This window comes from Manis pentadactyla, chromosome 16, assembly GCF_030020395.1.
Source record: "Manis pentadactyla isolate mManPen7 chromosome 16, mManPen7.hap1, whole genome shotgun sequence".
NCBI classification, from domain to species: domain Eukaryota; kingdom Metazoa; phylum Chordata; class Mammalia; order Pholidota; family Manidae; genus Manis; species Manis pentadactyla.
The window spans coordinates 40,191,119-40,214,011 of NC_080034.1; the positions used below are offsets into that span (position 1 = coordinate 40,191,119).

The following is a 22,893-nucleotide window of genomic DNA, read 5'->3' on the forward strand; positions in this document are numbered from 1 at the left end:
TCAGACACTGTCCTCAATGTATTTTACTTCTGTTATGTCATTGAATTGTCACAATAACCCTAAGAAAATTATCCCTGCTTTACAGATGAGGAAACTGAGGCTCAGTGAGGTTAAGATGCCCATCTAAGGTTCCATCATCTGGAAACAGCAGGGCTGGGACTCAACCCCAGGTGTGTCCACATCCACAGTCCAGCTCTTCGCCAGCCCTCCCTCCCATGCAGCAGAAAGACCCAGTAGGCGTGGGACTGGGGTTCAAGTCTGGCTCTTCCACTGCCGCAGGGACGGTCCTGTCTTCTCTCTGCAGCCGCTCTGTGTCTGCTCTCCTATGAAATGAAAGGAGTGTGACAGGTGGCATCCGAGGGACCCTCCAGCTCTGATGCTTTGTGATTTCCTCTCTTTCTGTAAAGCCCTGCTTTGGCCAGCAGAACCAACGAAGCTCTGTAAACTAAAGGCAGGAATGGGGTTCATCCCCTGAGGAGATGTTCTGGGGCCAGCCCCTCCTTTCATGCCTAGAAGGCAGGTGGTGGCCTGTTGTCTTGAGGGCACCCCTCAATCCTAGAAATAGTGGCAACATTCTTTGGGAATTCGTGGGCGGCATGCCTCCTCTGATGGCCCTTGATGTCGGCCACCACGCAGACTGCTTCAGGGGCCAAGGAGACCCGTGCTGCAACACTTACAGCATGTAACTGGGATCCCACGAAGTACTGCACACCTGACTTTCACAGATTAGCAATCTACAAGAATCTGCCCTCCAGAAAGTTGCTCTGGGAAGGCATCCTCTCTGAGCCTCCGCCAGATGTGAGCTGGGAGACACGGCTAGTAACCCAGCGTTGCTGGGAGAACCAGCCCCTGACCAAGTGCCCACCTGTGTCCATGTGCAGGATCAGCCAACATCTTCTCCCGCGGCCTCCCCCACCCACACCTGGCCCCTCGGCTTGGCTGAGGAAGCCAAGGGGTAACCCTGTGTCTCCCCCCTTGGTGTGGGGACAAGTCTGGCCTCAGTGCATGACTGTGTGGGGCTGCCTGGGGAGTAAGACAGTGGTTGAGGTTTCAATCTCAGCTCTGCTACTTTCCAATTGTGAGACATGAGTCCTCGGGCCTCATTTCTCAACTGTAAAATGAGGGTGATAATGGCTCCGCCCTCACAAGGCTGTTGTGAGGGTCAAACAAGGTAGTGAGTGCATGGGAGGAGCAGGGCTCACCAAATGCTCCAATGCTCCCGCCCCTGCTGGATGACAGCCACGTGGGTGGCTGTAGTGGCCCCTGCGGTGCCTCCCCTGCCCTGAGCCAGTGCTCTCTGCACCCCCGGCACCTGGCCAGCATGTCAAGTGCTCCTGACATTGCTCCCGGGACTGGTTGATGACATCCCTGCAGTTTCCCAGTCAAAGGAGCCCATCTGACTCAGAAGGCTTAACACCTGCCCCCAATGTGAACAGTCTCCTCAGATTCTGGGATTTGCTGGGGTTGATGGAGGCCAAGAAGTGGGGAGTGGCTGCTACGGCCTGGGGCCCCTCATCCCTCAGGGTCTTAGTTCATCAACCATGTGGGAACCCAATATGAGCCCAGGCAGGCTCTGGTGCAGAGCCCTGGATGGGATCCCAACACCCAGGCTAGAAGTCCCCAGTGGGCCCAGGGGGTGGGGGCCAGGGCAGGCTGGCATGATGCAGACCCGGGAAACCACTAGTGGCCCAGCCTTGAGCCCTCCTCTGACTGTGAAAGGCTGAACAGTGACCTCTCTCGTTGCATGCTCCATTTCAGGCTTTCTATTGAAGCAGGTGGCAGCTGATGGAGGAGGTAGCCAACCCCCAGAGGGCCCAGGGCAACACCATCCAGGGAGGCCCTGGACAACTCAAGGAGAAACAGGGAGGCAGGTGAGTGAGATAAACGTGTCAACCACAGGAGCAGCCTAGAGGCTCCATCACTGCGCCCTTGCTCTGGGAATCCCTTTGGGCACCCAGGGCCTGTATGAGGTCCCTCAGTGTCCAAGTCTCTGGGCAGAACCCCACACCCCTACCCTTCCCAGAGCACCCACTCCCATACCTGTTCAGCCCAACATGCTCGGCTAACCGAGGCACTCACACACCAGCACCCCACGCACACCTACAGCCACACGCACCGCACTCATGTGCACGCGCCATTCACACATGGCCTGAACACAGCAGAATGAGAACAAAAAGTATCAGCAGAAACAGAAAAGGTGACAAGAGAATGTGAGAAGAAAAAGAAAAACCAGAGACAGAAAAAGCCAAGACAGCCCAGGAAATAACCACAGGCAGGCAAAGGAGGAAGACAGGGTGTGGAGGGAGTCACCACCTGAGGGCACTGCCCCTCTCTCAGCCTTGCAGCGGGGCCCTGAAGTCGGGCTCCTTGCACCTGGGGGAGGCAGAGCAGGCAGAATGTATGCTTGTCTTGGAGGCCACTGCACAGCCAGGGGGATGGGAAGAGGAGCAGGAAGGAAGGGCAGTGCGCCATGCGGGCGGACTGCAGAGGAGGCACAGTGCGGCAAGGAGGGGCTTTGCTGGAACCTGGGCAGGTCAGCGGCACCCACAGCAGCTGCGATGTTTACGCCCTGGGAAGGGGTGATGACATGTCCTGGAACACAAAGGGCTGTCATCTCTAGAGCGGGAAAACTGGGTTATGGGGGCACGGTGGGAAGGATGTCACAGGGTGATGGCAAGCAGGCAGAGGCCTCCATGCCTGTGGCCAGGAGGAGGAAAGGAAATCCCCAGATACCAGCTGTGGTGGCTCATGACTCCACACACACCCCCACTTATGAAAACCAGAACATGAGGAGGCTAGGAGGGGAAGCCAGAGACCCATGATGAGTTCACGCATTCAGTCACTCAGCATTTGTTTGTTCACTCACCAAATGTACTGGGAAGCTAGAGCTGTGCTGCAGAGGACACACTGTGGAGCAAAATGGTCTAAGTCATTGTCCTCAAGGAAGGGAACATGCAGGGAGCAATGACCACACACGGTAAGAGTGCAACTATGTCTGAGAGAGGTGCTTCTAAAGACAGGTCCCGGGTGCCAGTCCGCGTCAGAGAGGTCAGGTGGAGGAGGTGACACTCGAGCCGGCATCTGAAGGCTGAAGAGGGGTCAGCCAGGCAGAGAGGTGAGGGAAGGGCATCCCAGGCGGAAGGGACAGTGTATGCCAAGGCCTCTCACACAGTGTGGCTGGAGCTCAGAAGGCAAGGGGGCACCTGTGAGATGGGGCTGGGGAGCGGGGCAGGGGCTGGGCCCTGAGGAGGGCTTTGGACTTTATTCTAAGGACAGGGAGCCATTGAAGAGTATTAAGCAGGTAAGTGAAATGACCCAAATTGTTTCAAAACGTCACTCTGGGGAGAATGGATGGTGGAAGCAGGGGTGTGAGGAGGAGGAGACACCATGAGGGGTTCCTGAAGTCATTGGTGCGGATGGCAGGGTGGTGGGCCAGGGGGGTGGCTGTGAATGGAGTAAAGGCACCTAGTCTGGGAGGTGAAATCCACAGGACGTGGTGGGGCATGAACTGCCAGGAAAGGCAGCAATGAAAGGGGAGGTCCTAAGAGGTCAGTGGAGGCTGAGGTGGGAGAGGCAAAGGGGGAGTGGCTGGGAGGGACTACCCACGTCCTTGCCTTGAGCCACCAAGGTGGCCCCCAAATAGTTGGTGTGTGCTTATGAGCCCCAGGTATTTTCTGCCTCCAAATGGTGGCATCTGAGTGCTGGCCTGGAATGCAGTGTCCACAGAAAAGCCACACTCATTTAGGGCTGATTTCTTGGAGGGGAGACAGAGGCCAGGCCCAGAGGGTGGCCGGGGAGTTGTCCTGGGGCAGACATGGCTGTAGAAAGAGGCTTAGCAGCAGGCATCTTGCAGGTAAGCAGAGCTTTGGGAAAATGACCATGGAAAGAACTTGGCCACAGTCAGGAAACAGAAATAAAGTGGCCTGTTTGATTGCATAACAGAAAGCACCAGACTACAGGCTCCGTGGTGCATCCCTGTGTGTCTGTTTACTAAGCTGTGTCTTAGATCTCATATTAGGGGCTCAAAAATGTTGTTAAAGAAATAGATGAATAAGAATTCATATGGAACCTTGCTCTTTACAACAACAAAACAAAACCAAAAACCAAGGACCGTAATGGGGGCTTGACCCTCCTGAACCCTGGGTTCAGCCAGGCACAGTCACTCAGATCCCTTCCTCCTCTGTCCCTAAGGGCTTCCCGACTGGGCCCTGTGGTGGTTTCTGGGTTCCCAGAATGGGGATTTGAGTCCAGACAAGTGGGAAATGGGATATGAGGGAGGGCTGGGGGCAAAGGAGGTCATACCCTCTTTTCCAGGGCCAGGTAACTGGAGCCCAGCACATATCTGGGCAGTGTGAGGGACTGAGCATGCAGGAGACTCACAGGGCAGCTGGACCATCTGCCTTCCCTGGTGAAATGTGATCCACTGCCTTGAGCTGGGGAACAAGGTCAGGGAGCATGTATGGGATCCTCACCCCACTTTAAACCAGGCATCAGGGTACCCCAGAATCCCTGTCATGCCTACATAGCTGGGTGTGGGGAGGACTCAGAGTTGGGACAAGAAAGGAGGTGGGCCACAGGAATGGCAGCTGGGTTGGCAGAGGACGACCCCAAACTGGCCCTGACTTTCCCACAACACCTTGCTCTTTGCTGCAAACTCATCTGTTGAGCAGCTCATGCTATGCGAGGTGCAGAGTGCACTGAGTGGACTGAGGGGACCTCTGGGACGAGTGCCAGGAGGCCTACATTCTCTCCCATTTCACTTCTGCAAAACCTGGGGTGCATCTGCTCTGTGGGTGAGCAGTACAGGAGGAGAGGTTATTTGTACAAATGCGTTCTCCAGGGGAAGTGGAAAACCACTACGGCTTGGTGTTGCAGCAACAGGTCTGCCTCCTCAGCCTCTCAGAACTTAACCACTCCCTTCGAGCCGCTGCCCCTCTCCCCCACCAGGCCGGACTCACCTGGAGGACAGCTCCTGGCTGCCTCATAACCTGCCTGCTGCCTTTGGTCCACTCCTTCCCAGTCTGCTCTCCTCAAAGTAGAGTGAGCGCTCTAACTGCAAACCTAAGCCGGTGCTTCCTGGCATAAAGCCCTTTAGTTCTCCCAAGAAGCTGACAGAGCCTTATGAGGCCTGCCTCCCCTACCCCCAGCCTCCTCCATTGCCGCTCCTCACTCCCTGCCTGTTCCAGAGTGCCTCCGCCTCCCTGACTGCTGCCTCTGGGCCTTTGCACATGTTCTTCCCTTAGCTAAAGCACTCTTCTCACACCCTCCCCCACCCCCAACCTGGATGATCCTCTTTCTCCTTTAGGTCTCAGTTGGTTACTTCTTTCAGGATGCCTTCCCTGCTCTCTCCAGGCTGGGTGAAGGGTCTCCCTAAGCCCCATGTTTTTCTCCCACCAAAAACTGGGATTGCCCTTTGACTCTCTGAACCCCACTGTAATCCCCTGACAATAGCCACTGGTCGGCAGGTTCCTAGGCTGGCCTAGCTGAGTGGGGCCAAAAAATACTTGACTGTCTTCAAGCTGGTTGACTGTTGATGGACTGAATGGTTACATGACTTTCCTTCTCTTTGGCAGCCACAGCTGCCAACTGCAGGCAAACTGGCAGTGAGGTTGTGGGGAATGGGGCAGGGGATGGGAGTACAACCCCCAACCTAGACTTACCCAGGGCTCAAGGAGTCAAAAAATAACCAGGGGCCTTGGGCAACTGGCTCTGGGCACACAGGGCCTGACATCCATCCAGGCAGCTTGGCAGAACTCTCCCCACTTTCAGACCACTCCTCGTCTTCCTCCTCTTCACGCTCCCTCCTCTGAGGCCCTCTGGCCTTGCGCAGAGCAGCCAAACACTAGCTGACAGCTGGACCTGCCAGCCCCTCCTGAGGGTCAGGTGACCTCCTGCCCAGACCTTCTGGGCAGACCTGAGTCTGGGCAGGCCTCTCCCCCAGTGCTGTAGTGGGCAGTGAGTGCTCCACACTGGGACTGCCTGCGCCAGTGGGCACAGGAAAGAGGTGAGTGCTGCCTTGGGGGGTAGGATGGGCAGGAGGGCCTTGATGGTGCCTTGAATGAGTGGGGAGAGGGTCTCATGGCCACAGGGCCTGTTCACACCATGGGGGGCAGGGGTCATCTCCATCCAGGACCCCCTGACTAGGGATCCACCCTGTGGAGGGGCCAGTCTGTCTGTGTGTGTGTGTGCATGTGTGTCTGCCTGTGTTTAGGGGGCTACGGGGACAGTTCAGCAATACAGAAAAGCTATCTTTTGCTCCTCTCCCATGTCTCTCCCCCTCCCCTAGAGTAATGCCAGCTCTCCCCTTCCTAGGGTGTGCTGGGGCCTCTAACTTTGCTTCCACATGAAGGCAGGGAGGGCTGGAGTGAGCAGGGATTGCAGAGGAAGGTGTGGGGCAGATACAGGGCTTGGAGTCAAGACTTCCTGCTGGTTAACCCTTAGCAGAGACGTCTGTCCCAGGAGTAGGCAGTAGCCTCTGGGCCCCAGGAACAGCATGTCCTGTCCCAGCAGCCCCACCCTCCCGCCAGTGGGGCCACAGGACTGGGATGACATCAGCGCTGTGGACAGCAGCCCAAGGCCTGGGTGTGGGGTGCTCCCATGGAGTGGATGGTGGTGGGCCGCCAGGGCCCCACCTTCCCTGGGCAGCAGCAGAGTCTTTGGGGCCTGCCAGTGGACCTGAGACCTGACCCCAAGCCTGCTGTGGTCCTCGGGGTCTCCAGAGACCCTGAATCCATCCATGCCAGGCCCCCTCCCCAGAAATTCAGATCCCACAGGGCAGGACCCCAAGATCCTATAGTTTTTTAAAGTTCCCAGTTTATTTTTTAACCCTTTAATATGAAAAACTTTTAAGCCTACAGGAAAGAATAGAGGAAGTGATACAATGAATTCTTGCATATCCTCCATCCGATTTACGGTTGTTTTTTGCTGTATTTGTTTCATCAACTACTCTAAGCCTACAGTGTTCTGAAGGGGTCTGTGGACATCATAGCATTCTCCCCAAGTACCTCTGTAGACCTTCTGTAACTCCAGTGCCACTATCCCACTAACAACTCCCTGAGAGCATTCACATCTCATCCACAGTCACATTCCCCCTATTGCCCCCTAAATGTTTTGAAGACTGTTTAGATCAGGAACCAATCATGGTGCACCAAGTCAGTATGTCTTTTAAGTCTCTTTCCATCTGGAAGTGCCACAGCCCCTTGCCCCCCAATACCCTCCCCCTTCACCACAATGACTTGCTGAATTAAAGGGCCAATTGTCCCCTAGGAGGGTAGGAACATGGCTGGGTCAGACACCTCTCGGTACCAGGAGGGGAGGGGAGGCCCAGAGAGGAAGGCACAGGGAGTCTGACGCAGAGCCAGATCTCCTCTCCTGGTCCCCTCCTGTTCCTACTCGCCCAGAGCCAGCTCCTTATCAGGGACCTGAGAAACTCCTCCCCTGAAAGGGCCTGTGGTCCCTGGGACCCTCCCCATGCTCTGTCCTAAGGCATCCTGGGGGTGGCTGGCCAGGCTGAGCCCACCCTGTGAATAGCAGCAGCCGCTCCTCCCCCACCCCCCACGCTTTCTCCTGCTCTGAGAAGGGCACCTGAATAAAGCCATTCCATATGGCTGCTATCTTGCTCACCAGCAGCTGCAGGAAACAGCAATCAACTTTACCAGCATTGGGTTGTTGAGGGAAGTGAGCTCCAGCGAGCAGAGCTCCGGCTGCATGGGCAGCCACCTACCCCCCCAGGCTGGTCACTCGGGAAGCTGCAGGCAGCTGAGGAGGGCGTGGGGTCTGCCAGCCCCAGGGAGGGGCTGATGAGTGTAGGTGATGAAGACCACGCTCTGCTCTGCTCGGATGTGCCATCCAGTGCCTCCACCCTGCTACCTCCCCTCGGTAAGCCCTGTCCCTGGTTTTGCGGTCCATCACCTGTGAATTAAGCCAGGCACCCACTCCTCAGAATGTGCCTCATTCAAGGCGGGAAATTCCCCCAGCCAGACAATCTTTAGAGAAAGCAGGAAGGGGGCAAGAGAAGGGACATGGGGGGACATCAACCTTGGTAACTTCTGAGCTCTTTAAAACAGCCTCCTGGGAAAGACAGACAGGGGCACTTCAGCTGCCGTTCTGTCCCAGGCTCCCTGAGGACAGGCGTGGCAAAGCCAGGGCAGTTTGGGCTGTGTCCCCTGGCCATGCGACTGAGGCGTTGCTGGCTGTGATTCTGGCCAGTGCCTCCCTCTCCGGGCGGTTCTGGCGTGTCTGCTGGCGCCCTCTGCTGGGGAAAGGCTTGCTCACGCTATCCCTGAACAGGCTGGCTCTTCAGAGTTGCCCCATTCAGCTCTGCGTTCTTTAGAACCACCACCACACGTCCACACACACACACACTCACACAGACACAAGTGTGCTCCACCCATTATGTGTTTTGAACTTAAAAAGCTGTTTTTTCTTGTAGCCTAAAGTCGCCATTCTAACCATCAGCCAAACCTTCCATTTCTGGCTTCTATCTCTGGCCCTACATAAGGCAGGTGGTGGATCATATTAGAGAAAGGTGGGAAGGTATGAAGAAGGGTGTCAGAGGTCAGGAAATGTGCTGGTCTCGCTGTTTAGCAGTATCCAAGATCCCAGGAGCAGCTTCGAGGGTCAAGGTCGGGGGCAGGTGTTGGAGCAGTTAGAAGCCATGTCCAAGGTGCCCAAGGACCCGGGGCTGTCATGAAATCAGGGTACATTAGCAGTCGGGGCAGAGGAGAAGCCCTCCTGCCTCCGCCTTCCTGAGAGCAGACCTTCTGCTGGCACTCGGCTTCCTGAGCCATCTTTGTCCCATGCGCCTCCCACCCTGATGGCAAGCTCAGAACACTGCTGGTTCTGCTGAGGACATTTGTCAGTGGCTGAAGGGCTTCTAACTAATAATCACTGTATTAAAATCACATTTGGTCCTCAAGCTGGAGGAACATTGGAGACTTTAAATGTTAAGAGGAAAGGAGAGGGAAAAAAATCTCTCAAAGGATAAAATCAGTCCCGAAATAAGTTGCTGCAACTGAAGAATGTGAAGTATTGCTCCGTGATTCTGGAAATCAAGCCTCCCCTGGGGAATGGACATGACCAGGTGGGTGATGAGAGAAATCCCCCAGCATTTGGTATCAACCCCACGGGGCCGGAGACCATGCAGCCAGGGGGCACACAGTGCTACGGCCCTTGAGTCATTTTTATAATAGATTTTAAAACGCGATTTTTTTATCCCAGAAAATAATCTTGTGCCTTCCCAGCCTGGATGGCCCCAGATGATACACAACCCTCTGTCACATAAGAAACTCCAAAATTCTCCTGCCCATTACGACCTAAGCGGTTTTAAATGGTTTTCGGGTCGCCTCATCTCTAATAGATTAAAAAATGCTCCCTTGGGCATTGCAAAGACATTGAATGGTACTTGTACCAAACCTTTGGCTCCAAGAGGCCTGCAAAATGTACGTTAGAGCTTCAGAGGTGAGAGGGCAGGCCATAAACCATGCTGCTTTTCAATGTGAAGCCTGGCACATTTTATAAGGCAGTCTTCTTTGGCTACGAGCTGTTTCTTAATTGCCTCCTCCCCAGAACAGCCCCCTCAGATTTACTGGTATGTGGTCCTGAAGATTTCCACAGCTTGGCAGTCTCAGGCAACCCTCACCCCCTAGACTGAGCAGGGCCAGACAGGTACCTTCTGTGGCTGAGCCCCATCTCCACCCCCTGTCCCCAAGCCAACGCCCACAGCTGAGCGGAGGGCTGAACCTGGGCCAGGCCCACTGCAGCTCACAGCCTTCCGCTAGTCCCTGTCCCCTGGCCTGGCTGGGCACTTCCTCAGCACTCCCTGCACACACACACCCCGACCAGGCCCTCCTCAAGCTCCCCCTCCTTCCATCTCTCCTCCCTCAGGCCCCCTCCCTCCTCACCCCAGACCCCTCCTGGATGCCCCACACCACATCTCAGCCAACAGCCCTATCCCTCCTAACCTTTTCTACCAGGACTCATTTTTCAACATGATTTGTTTCCTATGACTCCCCCTGTGATACTCATTATACTTTTAATATCTGTTGATTGAGAAAATAGATGATGATTGAAAACTACTAGGAACTCAATAATGCCTTTAAATGAATTTGTATTCTGGTAATCACCACAGCATTTACATACATTTGAGAAATTATCATGCTCTGTATTATCTATTTTCTAGATAATGCTTGTGCTGGTGTGGCTTTGGTAAAGTCTCAATGCAAATCCACACTGCCAATCACCTCGGTGAAAGGTCTGCCGGCAGCAGGCGGCCTGGGCATGGGTGCAAGCTCCTGGAAGGCTCCCGTTTCTGATGTAGGCTGTTGAGGCACACAGCACGCAGAGAGCCTCAGGCAGGCCCCTAGCCCCAAGCCTAATTCAGGACTCTGAGAGGGAGGCTACACCAAGGCGCGGGATGTGCATCACCTTCAGAACAGACTCGCTGCGGCTGAACCCCACCCTAGAGCCCACTAGCTATGGATGGTAGGCAAGCCCTTCATTTTTTCTGACCCTCAGGTTTCTCCATCTGAAAATTATTCTCTTGAGAAACAGAGATGGTGATTATAAAGTCAGTTCCACAGTAGATGCTTAATAGGAGTGGCTACTGCTATATAGGATATATTTGCGCAGTACAATACTTGAGTACCTGACTCAAGTGAGGCCACTTTCAACTTAAATAGCTCCATGCCAGGTATTCAGCTGTGAGCTGATGAATTAGTCAGGATGTACTAGGCTGTGCTGCACAACAAACCACCCCCAAACCCCAGTGGCCTAATACAGAAGAGATTTATTTCCCTGTCATGTTACACATCCTACATGTAGTCAGGGACAGACGGGTCTTCCAAGATCACCAGGGCCAAAGAGAATGTGGGCAACTGTTTGTTCTTACAGCTCCCACCCAGACAGGACATGTGTCACTCCCAAGCACCTCATGCCAGTCAAAGCAAAGCATGTGGCCACACTTAACTTGAAAGGGCAAGGGAAGTGCAACCATACCATGTCCCACAGGGAAAGCCAAGGTTTTTGCGAACAGCCCCAACAAGCCAACCTGTTTCCAGATATAAGGAGCTGACAGGCTGTGCTAAGATGTAGTCCATGGCTAACTTCATCCAAGTTTGAATCCTTACAAAATGTGATTTGTGGTTTCGCCTGCCATCTTCCCTAAAATGGGCCAGAAAGGAATCCCATATTTCTTTACCAGTTTGGATGCCTTTTATTTATTTTGCTTGTCTGATTGCTGTGGCTAGGACTTCCAGTACTATGTGAGTTTGAAAAGAGGCATATCCTCTATAATTTTCAATGGGCTCAGGTTTAGCATGAGGATAGAGGTTGCACATAGACTTGCAGGAAATAAAACGGGCCTCCTGGTACTGAGGAGCCACGATGCACTCACCCACCTCAGCTTGATGAGTGGCCTCTCAGGGGTGTCCCTGGGACTGTCATCTGTCTCCACTCTGGAAGCCAAACACAACGCAGGCCTGCAGTCTGTGACCCTCCTTTCAGACCAGCGAGTGTCTTGCGACCCAGCAGCAGGCTGGCTGTCACTCAGGCCCGCAGGACTGTGCTGGTGCCCACGGCCCAGGGCCTCACTTAACAACCAGCTCAATGGCCAGGCCCCATCAGAGAATTTAGCCCTTGAGTCTCCCGGAGGGAGTCCAGAGTTTCATTCAGGATGAAACCCAGTGTCGGGGCAGGAGGACACAGGGACCTAGGACTGTTTTCTGCCATTCCTGGGGGAGGAGACTTTTAGCTGAGCCCTTCTGGTCAGAGGCCTCCCCCTCTTCCCTCCCTCCCTCATCCTAACTCCCTCTTCTTCCTTCCCAAGGAACATGAGGCAGGATACAAGGTGATGGGTCCAGGTTGTGGCGCTGTGTGGGAGGAGGCGTGGACTGGAGAGAGGGACATTTGTCTCCCTTTGAAGCACTAAGCACTGAAGGAAGCCCAGGGTACTCAGCAAGGTGTCAGTGGGGGCGTGAGGGCCTGGCTCAGGCAAGCGCCTACCTGCCTTCCTGGCACCCAAGCTGAGTCAGGCCTGAGAGTAACCCACGCAGTGACAAACCTCCAGCGGCAGGGATGCTTGGGACGAGGTCTCCACAAAGGAGTGCTGTGCATTTTGTCACATGACAAGATAGCCTGACAAGGCTGTGGCAGTGGGCAGGAAATCAAGGCTCAGAACCATTACCGAGTTTGTCCCAGGGGCCTTCGCAAGCTGGAGGGAATGCATGGAACAGACACAGGCTCCTGACTCCGTGCCTAGTGCTCTTAGCAAACAGCACAGCGCCCTGATCAAAGGTAAAGGCCCATGCCAATGACAGAGGTGCCTGAATGTGACAAGAGGAAGGTCTGGGCTGAGAAAGTTCTGTCCCACAGAACAGGAGGCTGCAAAGAAAGACAGCAACAGGCAGAAAACCTCAAGCTTCCTTGGAATCTAAGGTCAGCACTGTGCCAAGGAGAAGCCACAAAGTACCTCCCTTAGCAGCAGCAGAGCCCACCTACCCAGCTCAGGCAGGTGCTCTGGGTGCTGATGCAACCTCCCACTGTCCTCCCTTCAGCCCTTCCGAACAACCTGTGTCAGAACAACAGACCACACAGCTCAGGACCGGTAGGACCCTCAGTCATCACTAAGATGACCTTTCCAAGGAAGGCCTCAGTGTCCCTAGCTGTCAAGCCCAGCTTTCTGAAAAGTGCAGGCTGACTACCCAGCAGAAACCCCATTGCTACCAGCCCACCCTAAGTCCCAGGCAGGAGAGTTTGCGTTGCCGTGCCGGGGGCTGTCTTGGAGGCCCAGAGTCTTCCAGGCTCGCTCTGTGCCACCTGAGAAAGTTCAGCCAGGCTCCTGAGAACATCTGGGTATGACAGCACTCTCAGGTCTGGCTGACATCCCCAAGCCAGGAAGCCCCGAGAAAGTTGATCCCAAGTCTCAGCTCTAGGCAGCACCCCCAGGTCCCTCACGATGGTTTCTGCACAGTGCGGAGCCCACCCGGCAATTGGAGATGCACTTACTGTCATGGGGTTGTGGGAGGGCAGGCCAGAGGATAGTAAGGGTAGGAGAGACCAGGCCTAGGGAACAGGAAAACCCAGGTCCTGTCCCAGCACAGCCAGTGGCCTGCAGGCAGCTTTAGCCAAGTTCCAGCCTCCCTGGGCTCAACTTGCTGACTTTCAAAGCAGACCAACAGCAGCCCTCAGCCTCCCCACAGCATGGTGGGTAAGTGTGCTCTGGGTTCATATCCCTGCTCTCCCCACACTAGCTGGGTGCTAGTTACTTACACACTCCATGCCACACTTTCCTCATCTGTAAAATGGGCAGATAACACTACCTCATAGGCTTTGTGAGGCTTAAATGGGCTCATCTGTATAAAGTACCTGGAACACTGCCTGGCACATGGCAAGCACTGTTTGTTACCACTTACTGTTATTACTTCCTCCCTATGCCACCACTGTGAAGTGACATCCAGGTCCTTAGAGCTCCCCAGGGAGAGCGGGGTGTGGGGAAAGGAGGGTTGTGGATGGCCCCGCACAGCAGCACGAGGGCTTGCCTGGGACCCCGCCGAGATGCAGAGTGGGCTTGCTTGGCAGGGCCAGGCCTGGTTGGTGCTAGGCTGGGCCTGAGGGAGACAAAGCTAGGCTTCCCCAAGGAGTGGCTGTAAAGGAATCTTAGAACCCGGCTGTCCCTCTGGCTGCCAGAAGCACCATGCCTCCCTCCTGCCAGGGACAGGTCAGCCCAGTGAGAGGAGAGGTGTTGGGCTGCCTTGGTCTCTCTTCTTTCTTCCCTCTTCCATTCGCCAAGTCTGCAAGTAGGACTGGGTTTGCCAAGCAACCATGCTGTCTTGTCTGATGACCAGAGACATCAGTGCATCTCTGGGCTAGTCTCTGATTTTCCTGTGTTTAGATGCTGCCCACTGACTTCTTTTCCCAGCTCCTAGAACAGGCTCCCAAGCAGAGCTCACCGCTGTGCAGTCTGAGGGCAGAGCTGGGGTAAGGTCAAGGCTATTCTCAGGCACAGTCCCCTTGCTGTCAGGCCTCGGGCCCCCCACCCCAACCCCTTGTCCAGCAGTCTAACCTCCATGATCATGCCCCAGCCATGCAGGCAGCTCTCCAGCAAAGCAAATGCACATACCAGGCAGAACATGCCCTTGCCCCAAAGAGGCACTCTGTGGCCTGCAGGACAGTAGCCAATGAGGGAGATGTCCTGTGGAGGGAATGAATGGGCTCCGCTGAGGCTTTCAATGCTACCTGGTGCTGGGGGGTCCAGGTGAGTGGTGGGGGCCTCTCTGAGCTAGGGGCCTGAACAACTTGGTAGGCACTCTGTGCATGCAACCAGCTGGCCAAGCCCACAGTCTGGACAGAAGGTCATTTTGAGAGTTAATCATGCCCAGCGCTGCCTAGCATGGTGGCAACCTTGGCTGGGAGTCCAGCAGAGGAGAGAGTATTAATAACTTAATGGTGACGGGCACCGCTGTGGGAATGTCCTCTTGGACAGGATGAATGCGCCCAGCAGAGCCTCCTCTCATAGCGTCTCCTTGGCACTCTCCCGAGACAAAGTCAGGACATCTTTGTTTCCAACCTAGAGTTCCAGCATTTGCCAGAGGTCCAGCAAGCCTGTCCTAGGGAGAAAAGGGAGCAGCAGGTGGCAGAGGACCAGGTCCAAAGATAAGAAGCCCTCACTTTCCTTCTGCTTCTGCTCCTGCACCAGACCCCAGGCAAGGCATTTCTGGCCTGGTTTTCTTCAATTGCAAAGTGGCGGTGAGAAAACCTGCCTTCCCTACAACCTAGAGCTGTTAGGAAAACATGACCAACATGGCAATAATACTAGAGATAATGATGATGAACCCCATTTAATAAGCACTTAGGTCTGGGCCCTTGTGCTTGGCTCACCTTTGCATGGACCTTATCTCAATTCTGTCCCTAACTCCTTGAAGTAGGTATCATTATCATTCATTCTATAGATAGGGAAACTGGGCCCCAGAAAGGTTTAGTAATTTCCCAAGGTCACACAGCAATTGTAACACGGAGCCATGATTTAAATAGATGGTGTACAGCCAAGCAACGTGAAAACAAAGCATTCCTCTAGCCCTGAGCCCGGGCAAGACGTGGAGCACCCCCAGCAGGGCCTCTGCTCTCTTCTTGTGCCTGGGTTCAGTGATCCCAAAGGAGGGCAGGCAACATGACATGAGAAGTCAAGGCACTGTCTCTGCACTCTGGAAGCCTAGTTTGATTTTTTTTATGTTTTAATACTGAAATCCAAAAGGTACAGAACAGTATCTAGAGAAAAGTCTCTCTCTCAGCCCTGCTCCCCGAGGCAATCACCATTATCAATTTCTTGTAACAGATTATTCGAGAAGCAATCAATGCCTGTTTACAGTAGCATACCATCTCCTTCACACCATTTCCACCTTCCTCCTGTGCTTTCCAGGGGCCCACCAAGAGCCCGCAGACGGTAAGACCACTGTGCTGTGAGTGCAATAAAGGCCGACGAGGAGAAAGGTGAGCACCGCTGACAGCCCTGCCTCCTTCCAGAAGCTGGACTTCTAGCTCAGCCTCCCACTCGTGGGTTTGCCAGGTGCCCCACTCCCCGTGCACAGCATGGTCGCACAGGACAACACGGACACTGGGGAAGCCAGGCTTGGTGTCCAGCTGGAGCCCTTCCTGCACCAGGTCGGGGGGCACCTGAGCGTAATGAAGTATGATGAGCACACGGTGTGTAAACCCCTCATCTCCCAGGAGCAGAGATTCTACGAAGCCCTGCCGCTGGCCTTGAAGCGATTCACTCCTCAGTACAAAGGTAAGCGTCCAGGCAGCAGATGCGGCCCAGAGCCTGCCACACCAGGGCTCCTCTGCACGCACCCAGCACTTCCCCAAGAATTGTGGTTGTGGAAGGGTTGCCATGGAGACATGTCCTTCTCCCACAGCCCGCTGACCTTTGCTTTCCTAGTTTCTATGAACTTTTCAAGCCTCCAGGTCTTGAGTATAATGACAATCCCTACAGATTAGGTCAAACCACCAGGCTTGGAGCAATTGACAATGGACTAAAATGATACCCCAGCCCCACCCACCCAGACAAGGCATTCGGGTCTGGGCTTTGGGAATGCCATGGCTGGGTCCTGTGACTGTGGCTGGTAAACAAACAGGACAGGTTGAGGCCTCCTCACCTCTCTCTGGAGATCCAGGTGGGTGGCAAGAGACTCGAACCTGGGACAGGGCCTGGAGGAGCTGGGATATGGAGTGTTTAAGCAACCAGAATTGCTGCCCTCAGCCAGGAGCAAAGCCAGGGGCATGGGCTGCCTTCCAGGTATAGCTGAGGACACTGGGCACAGAGGGTGCGCGTTCTGCATCTGTGCACAGATGGGTTCTCGGGAGAGAAGGCTCGTGGGCAGGGCTGCCATTTACAGACCTTCAGACAGGAGCACCCACAGGGTCGGCTGTTTCACTCACACCCAGCCTCAGCTAAACACCGTCCACAGGGCGCAGGGCATGACTGCCAGCCCCCAGCCCCTCAAAGAGCTGTGTACTCAGAGAAAAGATCTCCTTTAAAGGATTTTAGACATCATGCCCTCATTGTCCAAGTATTTGTAGTGAAAGTGGTAACATCCAAATAACTCAGTGAAAAATTCACTTGCATTTCAATGATCCAGTTAACTGGGAAGGATGGGGACTATCTACCCACATTAGTATTTCTCAAAGTGTGATCCAGGATCAATCAACTCTACCAGAATCTTTGTTGGTGGCGGGGAGCATAGTACATGTGTGTTAAAATGTAGGTTCCCAGGCCCCAGGCCAGACCTGTGAATCAGAATCCTTGGGGTCAGGACCCAGGAACCTGTATTCAACATACTCCAGACTGAGACCCACTGACAGGGGCCAATCACCAAGTCCCCCAGGCATTGCTAAGCCGGCTAGGACCTCCTGAGAGTCTGAGACAAGCCCCATGAGCATCAGGCGCTGAGAGACAGGGCCAGACGGCTGGTGTGCAGCCTGTGCATGCCTCCCCTGGGCCTCCTGGTGCTGCAGGCTGGTGTCGCCCATTGGCTGTGGGTCACTGCCCATCTTGTCAGAGCACCCACTGGAATTAATATCTGTCTTTACACAACTGAACTCAACCCAGCAAAGGGGCAGCAGGATCTAGCCTTCTGCCCTCAGCTTTTCATGCCTATTCGACACAGCTCTGGAGCTGTCAGGCTGCCAGGGCAGCCACGACACAGCAGGAAAGTCCAAGAGGCTGGCTGGTCTCCAGGACATCCTGATGCCCCCCTGTGCCCTGTCTGCACAGGCCCATTCCTTGGAGGGCGGGGGGAGCAGGGGCACTCTCAGGCACCCCTGGGCACTGGTCTACTGTCCATACCCCTACACTGCCCCACTTCTCCCTTCTGGTTGGACCCATCCCCGTACCACCCGCCTGTGGGCTCTGCCGACTTGATAGATTAATTTGAGCCAAGGCATAATAGCTCCGTGCATCAGCGGCCACTGGGGGCTTCACTCAGGAGATGGTGTTTCCAAACAAGTCGGAGGGAATCACACGACACCCCTCAGGTGAGCCCACACAGTCCTGCTGAGAGTCCGGGTGAGGCAGAGCCCCCAGGCTGGGGTGACACCCAAACACACGGTTCCAATGACACAGACGCTGCTTCACGCATGAGCCAGAACATCCTTGTGGTGCCACCAGCCAGACACTGCCCATCTAAGGACCCTGGCCAAGGGCCCAGAACTGGGGTCCTCACACTAGTACATCTGGCACAGGGAGCTCAGGTCCAGCTTTAGACAGGAAAGGGCGACTGAAAACTTCACAGGGCCCCCAGGCTGTGCGAGCTCCTCATTTCAGTCAGTCATGTGAACCAGCAGGCCCTCAGTGTTCGCTCAGTGCCAAACACGCCTCTAAGGAGTTGCCATGCACTAACTCAGTCCTCACAACAACCCTCTGAGGTAGGTACTCTTCTTATAGCCCCATTTCACAGGTAAGGAGACTAAAGCACAGAGGGGCACAGAGACTTGCCTCAGGCCACACAGACAGTGAGGAGCAGAGACAAGATTTGAAGCTCTGAGGTCTGGCTCCTGAGTGTGGACTCCTCAGCACCCAGGCCTGCTCCACCAGCTAGTGTTACTGAAGAGATGGACTCAAATGCCAGTGCTCAGTGGTCATCTAGTCCAACAAAGAAGGGGACGTAACTTGCCCAGGGTCACTTAGCTAGTGACTTCAGGTCAGGGGGATTCCTGTGCACAATACCACCATAGGGGTCTTCCTTTCTCTCCCCAGTGGGAATAGCCCCCGAGAGACAGGCTGTTTCTGAAGCTGCCATGGCCTGCCATGGAGCGCTCCCTCTCCCTTCTCACTGCCTGCACTAGGGTGGCATCAGGGAGTGCTGGGCTGGGACGGCGCTCCCCAGAGCAGCGTCCCCCAGCCAGGAGCTCACCCTGGACCTTTTGCTGGGCTCCTCAGGCATGACAGCATCTTGGTGCTGTGTCCCTCTGCCTCCCAGTCTGCCTGTCAGCTTGGGGGAGCAAGGATATACTCCCAGGTCCAGCTGGTCAGCACATGAGCCAGATTCATATTACAGACAGCAGTGCATAAGTGCTCTCATGAGCTTAAAAATAAACACATAACAGAATATTCAGAGGCCAGGAAGAGGCCAAGCCAAACTGAAATTGCTGAGACGCTCTGGGCATGTCAACTGTGGCACTGAGCACTCCTTTCTGGCCAGCTGGCATGGTCGCAGGTGGAGGTACTGGGGAAGGCTGGTGAGCAGACAGGGGCTCTGGCTGGGCCCCCTGCTCTCAAGGCCAGGGGCAGCAGAGTATTGGGAGCCCATGGCCCTCCAAGGCCTGGTCCCCATGGCAAGATGGAGGCTAGGCTGGGGCCAACATGGCTTTTAACTAAGAGAATAATCCAAGTGCCAAGGAGTCTGGATTCCATTGACATACTTCTCCTGGCAGGCAGCTGGAGACTGTTTGCAAGGCAGCTATCTGCTAAGGGTCTCAGGCTTCAGAGGCAAGTTTGAGCTGAGCCACAGAGGGGTATGAGAGAGGGGGAAGGCTGAGAGGCAGAGACACAGAGCCAGTCGGAGGCGTGCAGGACGACAGAGCCAGGAGGCAGGGACATGGAGTCCGGCTGTGTAGCTCTGATAATATGAGAAATAGAAATGACTTTTGGATTTTATTGGTTTTGGGTTATTTGCACTTCTGCTCACCTCCATTTATTTACACACTCAGAATTGATGAGTTCAGACTGAAGATCTGGAGACTGGAGAAGTGGGTGAAGGTCACATTTCTTGTCCCTCCAGGGAGACCTCCTGGGCCCAGGACTCCCCAAAACCTCCTGGTTTCTAGTAGGCCTGTCATCATAGCCTTTTAAGTGGGAAAGGCCAGGGGCCACCAGGTGGTTAACTTGCACTTTGTAAGATCTGAACAGGCCTTGCCCTTGGCTGGCACACCTTCCCAGGCTCCCCAAGGACAAGCACGGACACCAGCAAGCCTTCCCCCTTCTCACCTGTGGAGGGGTGGGCTCTGGGGCCTACTGCTGGTTTCCAGGACAGTCCTCCTCCCTGGAACAAGCAGACACAGTGCTAGAAATGTAAACACCAAGTCCTCAGGCTTCTTGGTGCTCCCAGCCTTCTGCCCTGATGACCCTCTCACGAGGTGGTGGGATCATGGCTTCTCTGTTCACTCCCATGGAACAGAATGCCCAAAACAAATGTGATGGGACACAGCAGGAGTGTTCCTTATCCACACATGGGTAAACACAGCATGATGACACCTGAGCCTCCTGATAAAGCCCATGGCTCCACATGACAGCTTGCTCCTTCTTCTACATCCACGTCTGGTGTGGCCTTCTCAGAGCTCCACCCTTCGCCAACTGTGAAACCTTGGGCAAGTGATTCAACCTCTCTGACCATAGTCAGTGCCTTACAGGCTTGCTGTGACTCAGGGATGGCACGCAAAGCACATGATGCTGAGGCGTGGCAGACATTAAAAGACATGGCAGTGACCATTACTATGGTAGCTCTTTCCTTGACCTGCCGTCAGCCCCTTGTTCTCATAGCTCATGAGCCTGGGGGGCTCTGTCCAGGGATGCCTGCTGGTGTTCAGGTAAACTACCAGATGCCAGACTCCAATAGTGTGTTATTGTCAGCATCATTATTACTCCAGAGGACACAGGGGCCTTGGATAAAGTGAAGAAAAGCAAGAGTTTTTTAAGGAATTGGAGAGACCTGAATGTCACTCTCAGGCAGCAAAATTAGGGCACTGAAAATCAGAGAAGACAGGACTGGCCCAGAGAGACCGCCAAGCTAGACACAGACAGCCCTGAAGAGCAACTTGCTGAATTTTAGGACAGCCCTGTAAATAAGCTTCTGCTCTGACCGGCCGGGTAGGGACACAAGTGGGGAAATCAGAGGGAGGCCTTGACTGCTGGCTCAGCAGAAATCACCACGTATGCTGAGCAGGTGACCAAGCGGCCATGGGAGGAAATCAATACCTGGGAGGACATGATCACCTGTAAGCCACCCTCTCTCTCAGTAAGTGTCCCAGCAGAAAATGAGTGGTATGTGCAAAGGTGTTTAAACGAAGAGAATTTTTAAAGGGACTATTTGCAGAAGTGCACTGGGATTAAGGACAAATGGGGATGGTGAGGTACACAGGAACGAGCATCCTCAGAAAGCTGTAACTACCCCAGGCCTGAAGGGCCAAAGGAAGGGAATGGTGTGGGGGAGCCGGGGCAGAGGTCAGCCAGAACACAGCCATGCTGCAGCAGGGAGACAGCCCATGGGATAAATACCCTGGCCTTGCTCCTCCCTGCCATTTGCTGCAATGTCCCCCGTTGGCCAGATTCATGGGAAACCAAGGGGCAAGGATGCTGTGGGTACTCTACAGGGTCAGCGTCTCAGGCCCAAAGCAGGGTGGACGCAGGTAGAGAGTAGGCTGGTGGGAGAAGGAGCAACCAGAACCCTCAGGTCATCATCTGCAGGAAGAGCTGGGAACCAAGTACTCTAGAGACCCAGTTCTCAGAAGAGCACTGGTGGGGCCGTCTCCTGTGCCACTACCAGGACTATCGCTCCCTCTTCACCAGAACTCTGGTGAGGTGTGGCACCCCCAAGACGCTAAGCAGAGAGGCCTGGACTCTGCCACCAGAGCAAGAAACTCAAAGGGGGTGACCATGGAACTGTTAACGTGCATGCCAGGGCTGGCCGCCCAGCTTGGCCAGTGCCAGGAGAAGCCCCGTTAGCTCTCTTGCTCACTGAGCTTGCTCCCACTCTTCGCTTCCACAGCCGGTGATGGTGTCACACGCTGTGCCCTGATCCCACAGTTAGCAGGCACTGTGCGCTGGACAAATCTCACAACTCTGTTTTATATCAAAAAACCATGTTCCACCAGAGAGAGGACAGAGTTCTGAGCCCCAGAAGGCCATCTGAGGAAGGCTTCCTGGAAGAAGCTGGTCACATACAGACAGAGGGGAGAGAAAGGATGAGGAGGGAGGCAAAGGGTAAGAGGAGGAAGGGGAGGCCCCAACTTCCCTGACTGCCACTCTGAGGGGCCCTCTTTGCAGAGGACCGGCTCCAACCCCTGAGGTTGGGCCCAGGTGGCATGACTGGGAAGGTGTGACTGCAAAGGGGAACCACAATGCGAGAACAAAATGTACAGGGCCGGCTTTGTTTAAAGCAAGGAGGGGCAGAGAACCATGATGAGGCAGAAGCTGTGCCAAGATTAGCCCAAGGCTATTTTCTGCAGGCTCCGTGGCTCTGGTCTCATTCTGGAACAGCACCAGGTTCAGGCCAGTCCCATAGCTCTTCGCTGAGAGAGGAGTTGGGGAAGGGGGTAGGTTGACCAGTGCCATTGTCAAAAGGATGCCATCCACTACAAAGTGTCCACTGAGGTAAATTCCATCTGGTTTCTCCCCCCACCCCTCCTTCGTGTGCACTGCAGGCACCATCACGGTGCACCTCCGGAAAGACAGCCGAGGCCATCTCAGCCTGGTTGCCAACCCGCTGAAGGAGAAGCGGGGGCCCCTCAAGGTCTCCACGGACTCGGCGGCTGTGGCGATATGGCAGACGCTCCAGCAGACCACCAGCGGTGGTGGCAGTGCCCGGCCCCCCACCCAGTGGCAGCACACCCAGCTGGCACACTCGCTCAAGGAGAGGTGAGGGCCACTTGGCAGGATGCCAGAAACGGGGCAGCTCGTCCCTAGCAGGGACCAGAACTGTACCCACCTGTGCCAAGGCCAACAGCTCCCCATTAGGGCCGGAGCCGAGAAATTCAGATGAAGGCTCTGTCTAAAATAACCACTGTGCCCAAAGAAAGGAATGAATTTGCTTTCATGCCACTTCTAGAGGGAGGATTCTAATGCATTTCATCTCAGAAGCTGATGCACATGTAGAGTCCATATTTGTTTAATTAAATGCCTGTGTCTCCAAGATCCAGAGTGTCTCTGGGGGGAAAATGTGCAGAGTGAGATTCTTCTCAAGTAGTTGGCATAAAGGAAAAGTGGCTGGTGGCTCTCAGGAACCATCCTTCCTTAGCAGTTGGGGTAGGACAGGGGAGAAGCCAGTGCAGCACTCAATGGGGCCTAGGAGGTGCAGGTGGCTCAGGGGACCCCACACCCTCGGAGAGGCCTCCAGAACCTCTGAAAATGTGAGCTCAGATGAAAAGGATCCTGAGGAATTTTTAAACATTTATGGGAAACAAAGGGAGCTAATGAAAGTACCTCCCTTTCCCAAGGAGGGCAGATCTAATTAAGCCTCTGGGCTCCGTGTGAGGAAGCAGGCACATGGTATCTCCATTTCACAGATGGGGAAGCTGAGATGCGGAGGGAGGAGAGAGGGTGGACCAAGGAGCTGCGATCCCCATGCCCCTTGGCATTCTGAGGTCTCAGGGGGATGAGGACATGGCACAGTAACAGCCTAAACCCCC

At 54.7% G+C, this 22,893-nt stretch overlaps 1 protein-coding gene and 1 long non-coding RNA gene across 6 annotated transcripts in view; one reads left to right on the forward strand and one right to left on the reverse strand.

Moving 5' to 3' along the window:
• Window positions 1-5,786, reverse strand: LOC130681343 (uncharacterized). Its single transcript, XR_008994431.1, has 2 exons — window positions 5,661-5,786; window positions 1-323 (listed from the first exon to the last, which is right to left on the reverse strand). It is a non-coding gene; the product is annotated as an uncharacterized LOC130681343 (long non-coding RNA).
• The window catches only part of IP6K3 (inositol hexakisphosphate kinase 3), a 25,305-nt gene continuing 5,226 nt past the window's right edge, over window positions 2,815-22,893 (forward strand). The window contains exons 1-3 of one of the 5 annotated variants that reach the window (XM_036887072.2): window positions 2,815-2,977; window positions 15,413-15,781; window positions 21,910-22,123. In XM_036887072.2, coding sequence (XP_036742967.1) covers window positions 15,583-15,781; window positions 21,910-22,123 — 413 coding nt within the window. In that variant the 5' untranslated portion in view covers window positions 2,815-2,977; window positions 15,413-15,582. Of the gene's footprint in view, window positions 2,978-3,143; window positions 3,302-5,869; window positions 6,005-8,956; window positions 9,083-14,555; window positions 14,743-15,412; window positions 15,782-21,909; window positions 22,124-22,893 lie in introns of those variants that run through there. The other 4 variants (XM_036887073.2, XM_036887071.2, XM_057494180.1 and 1 more) reach the window with 4 other exon arrangements.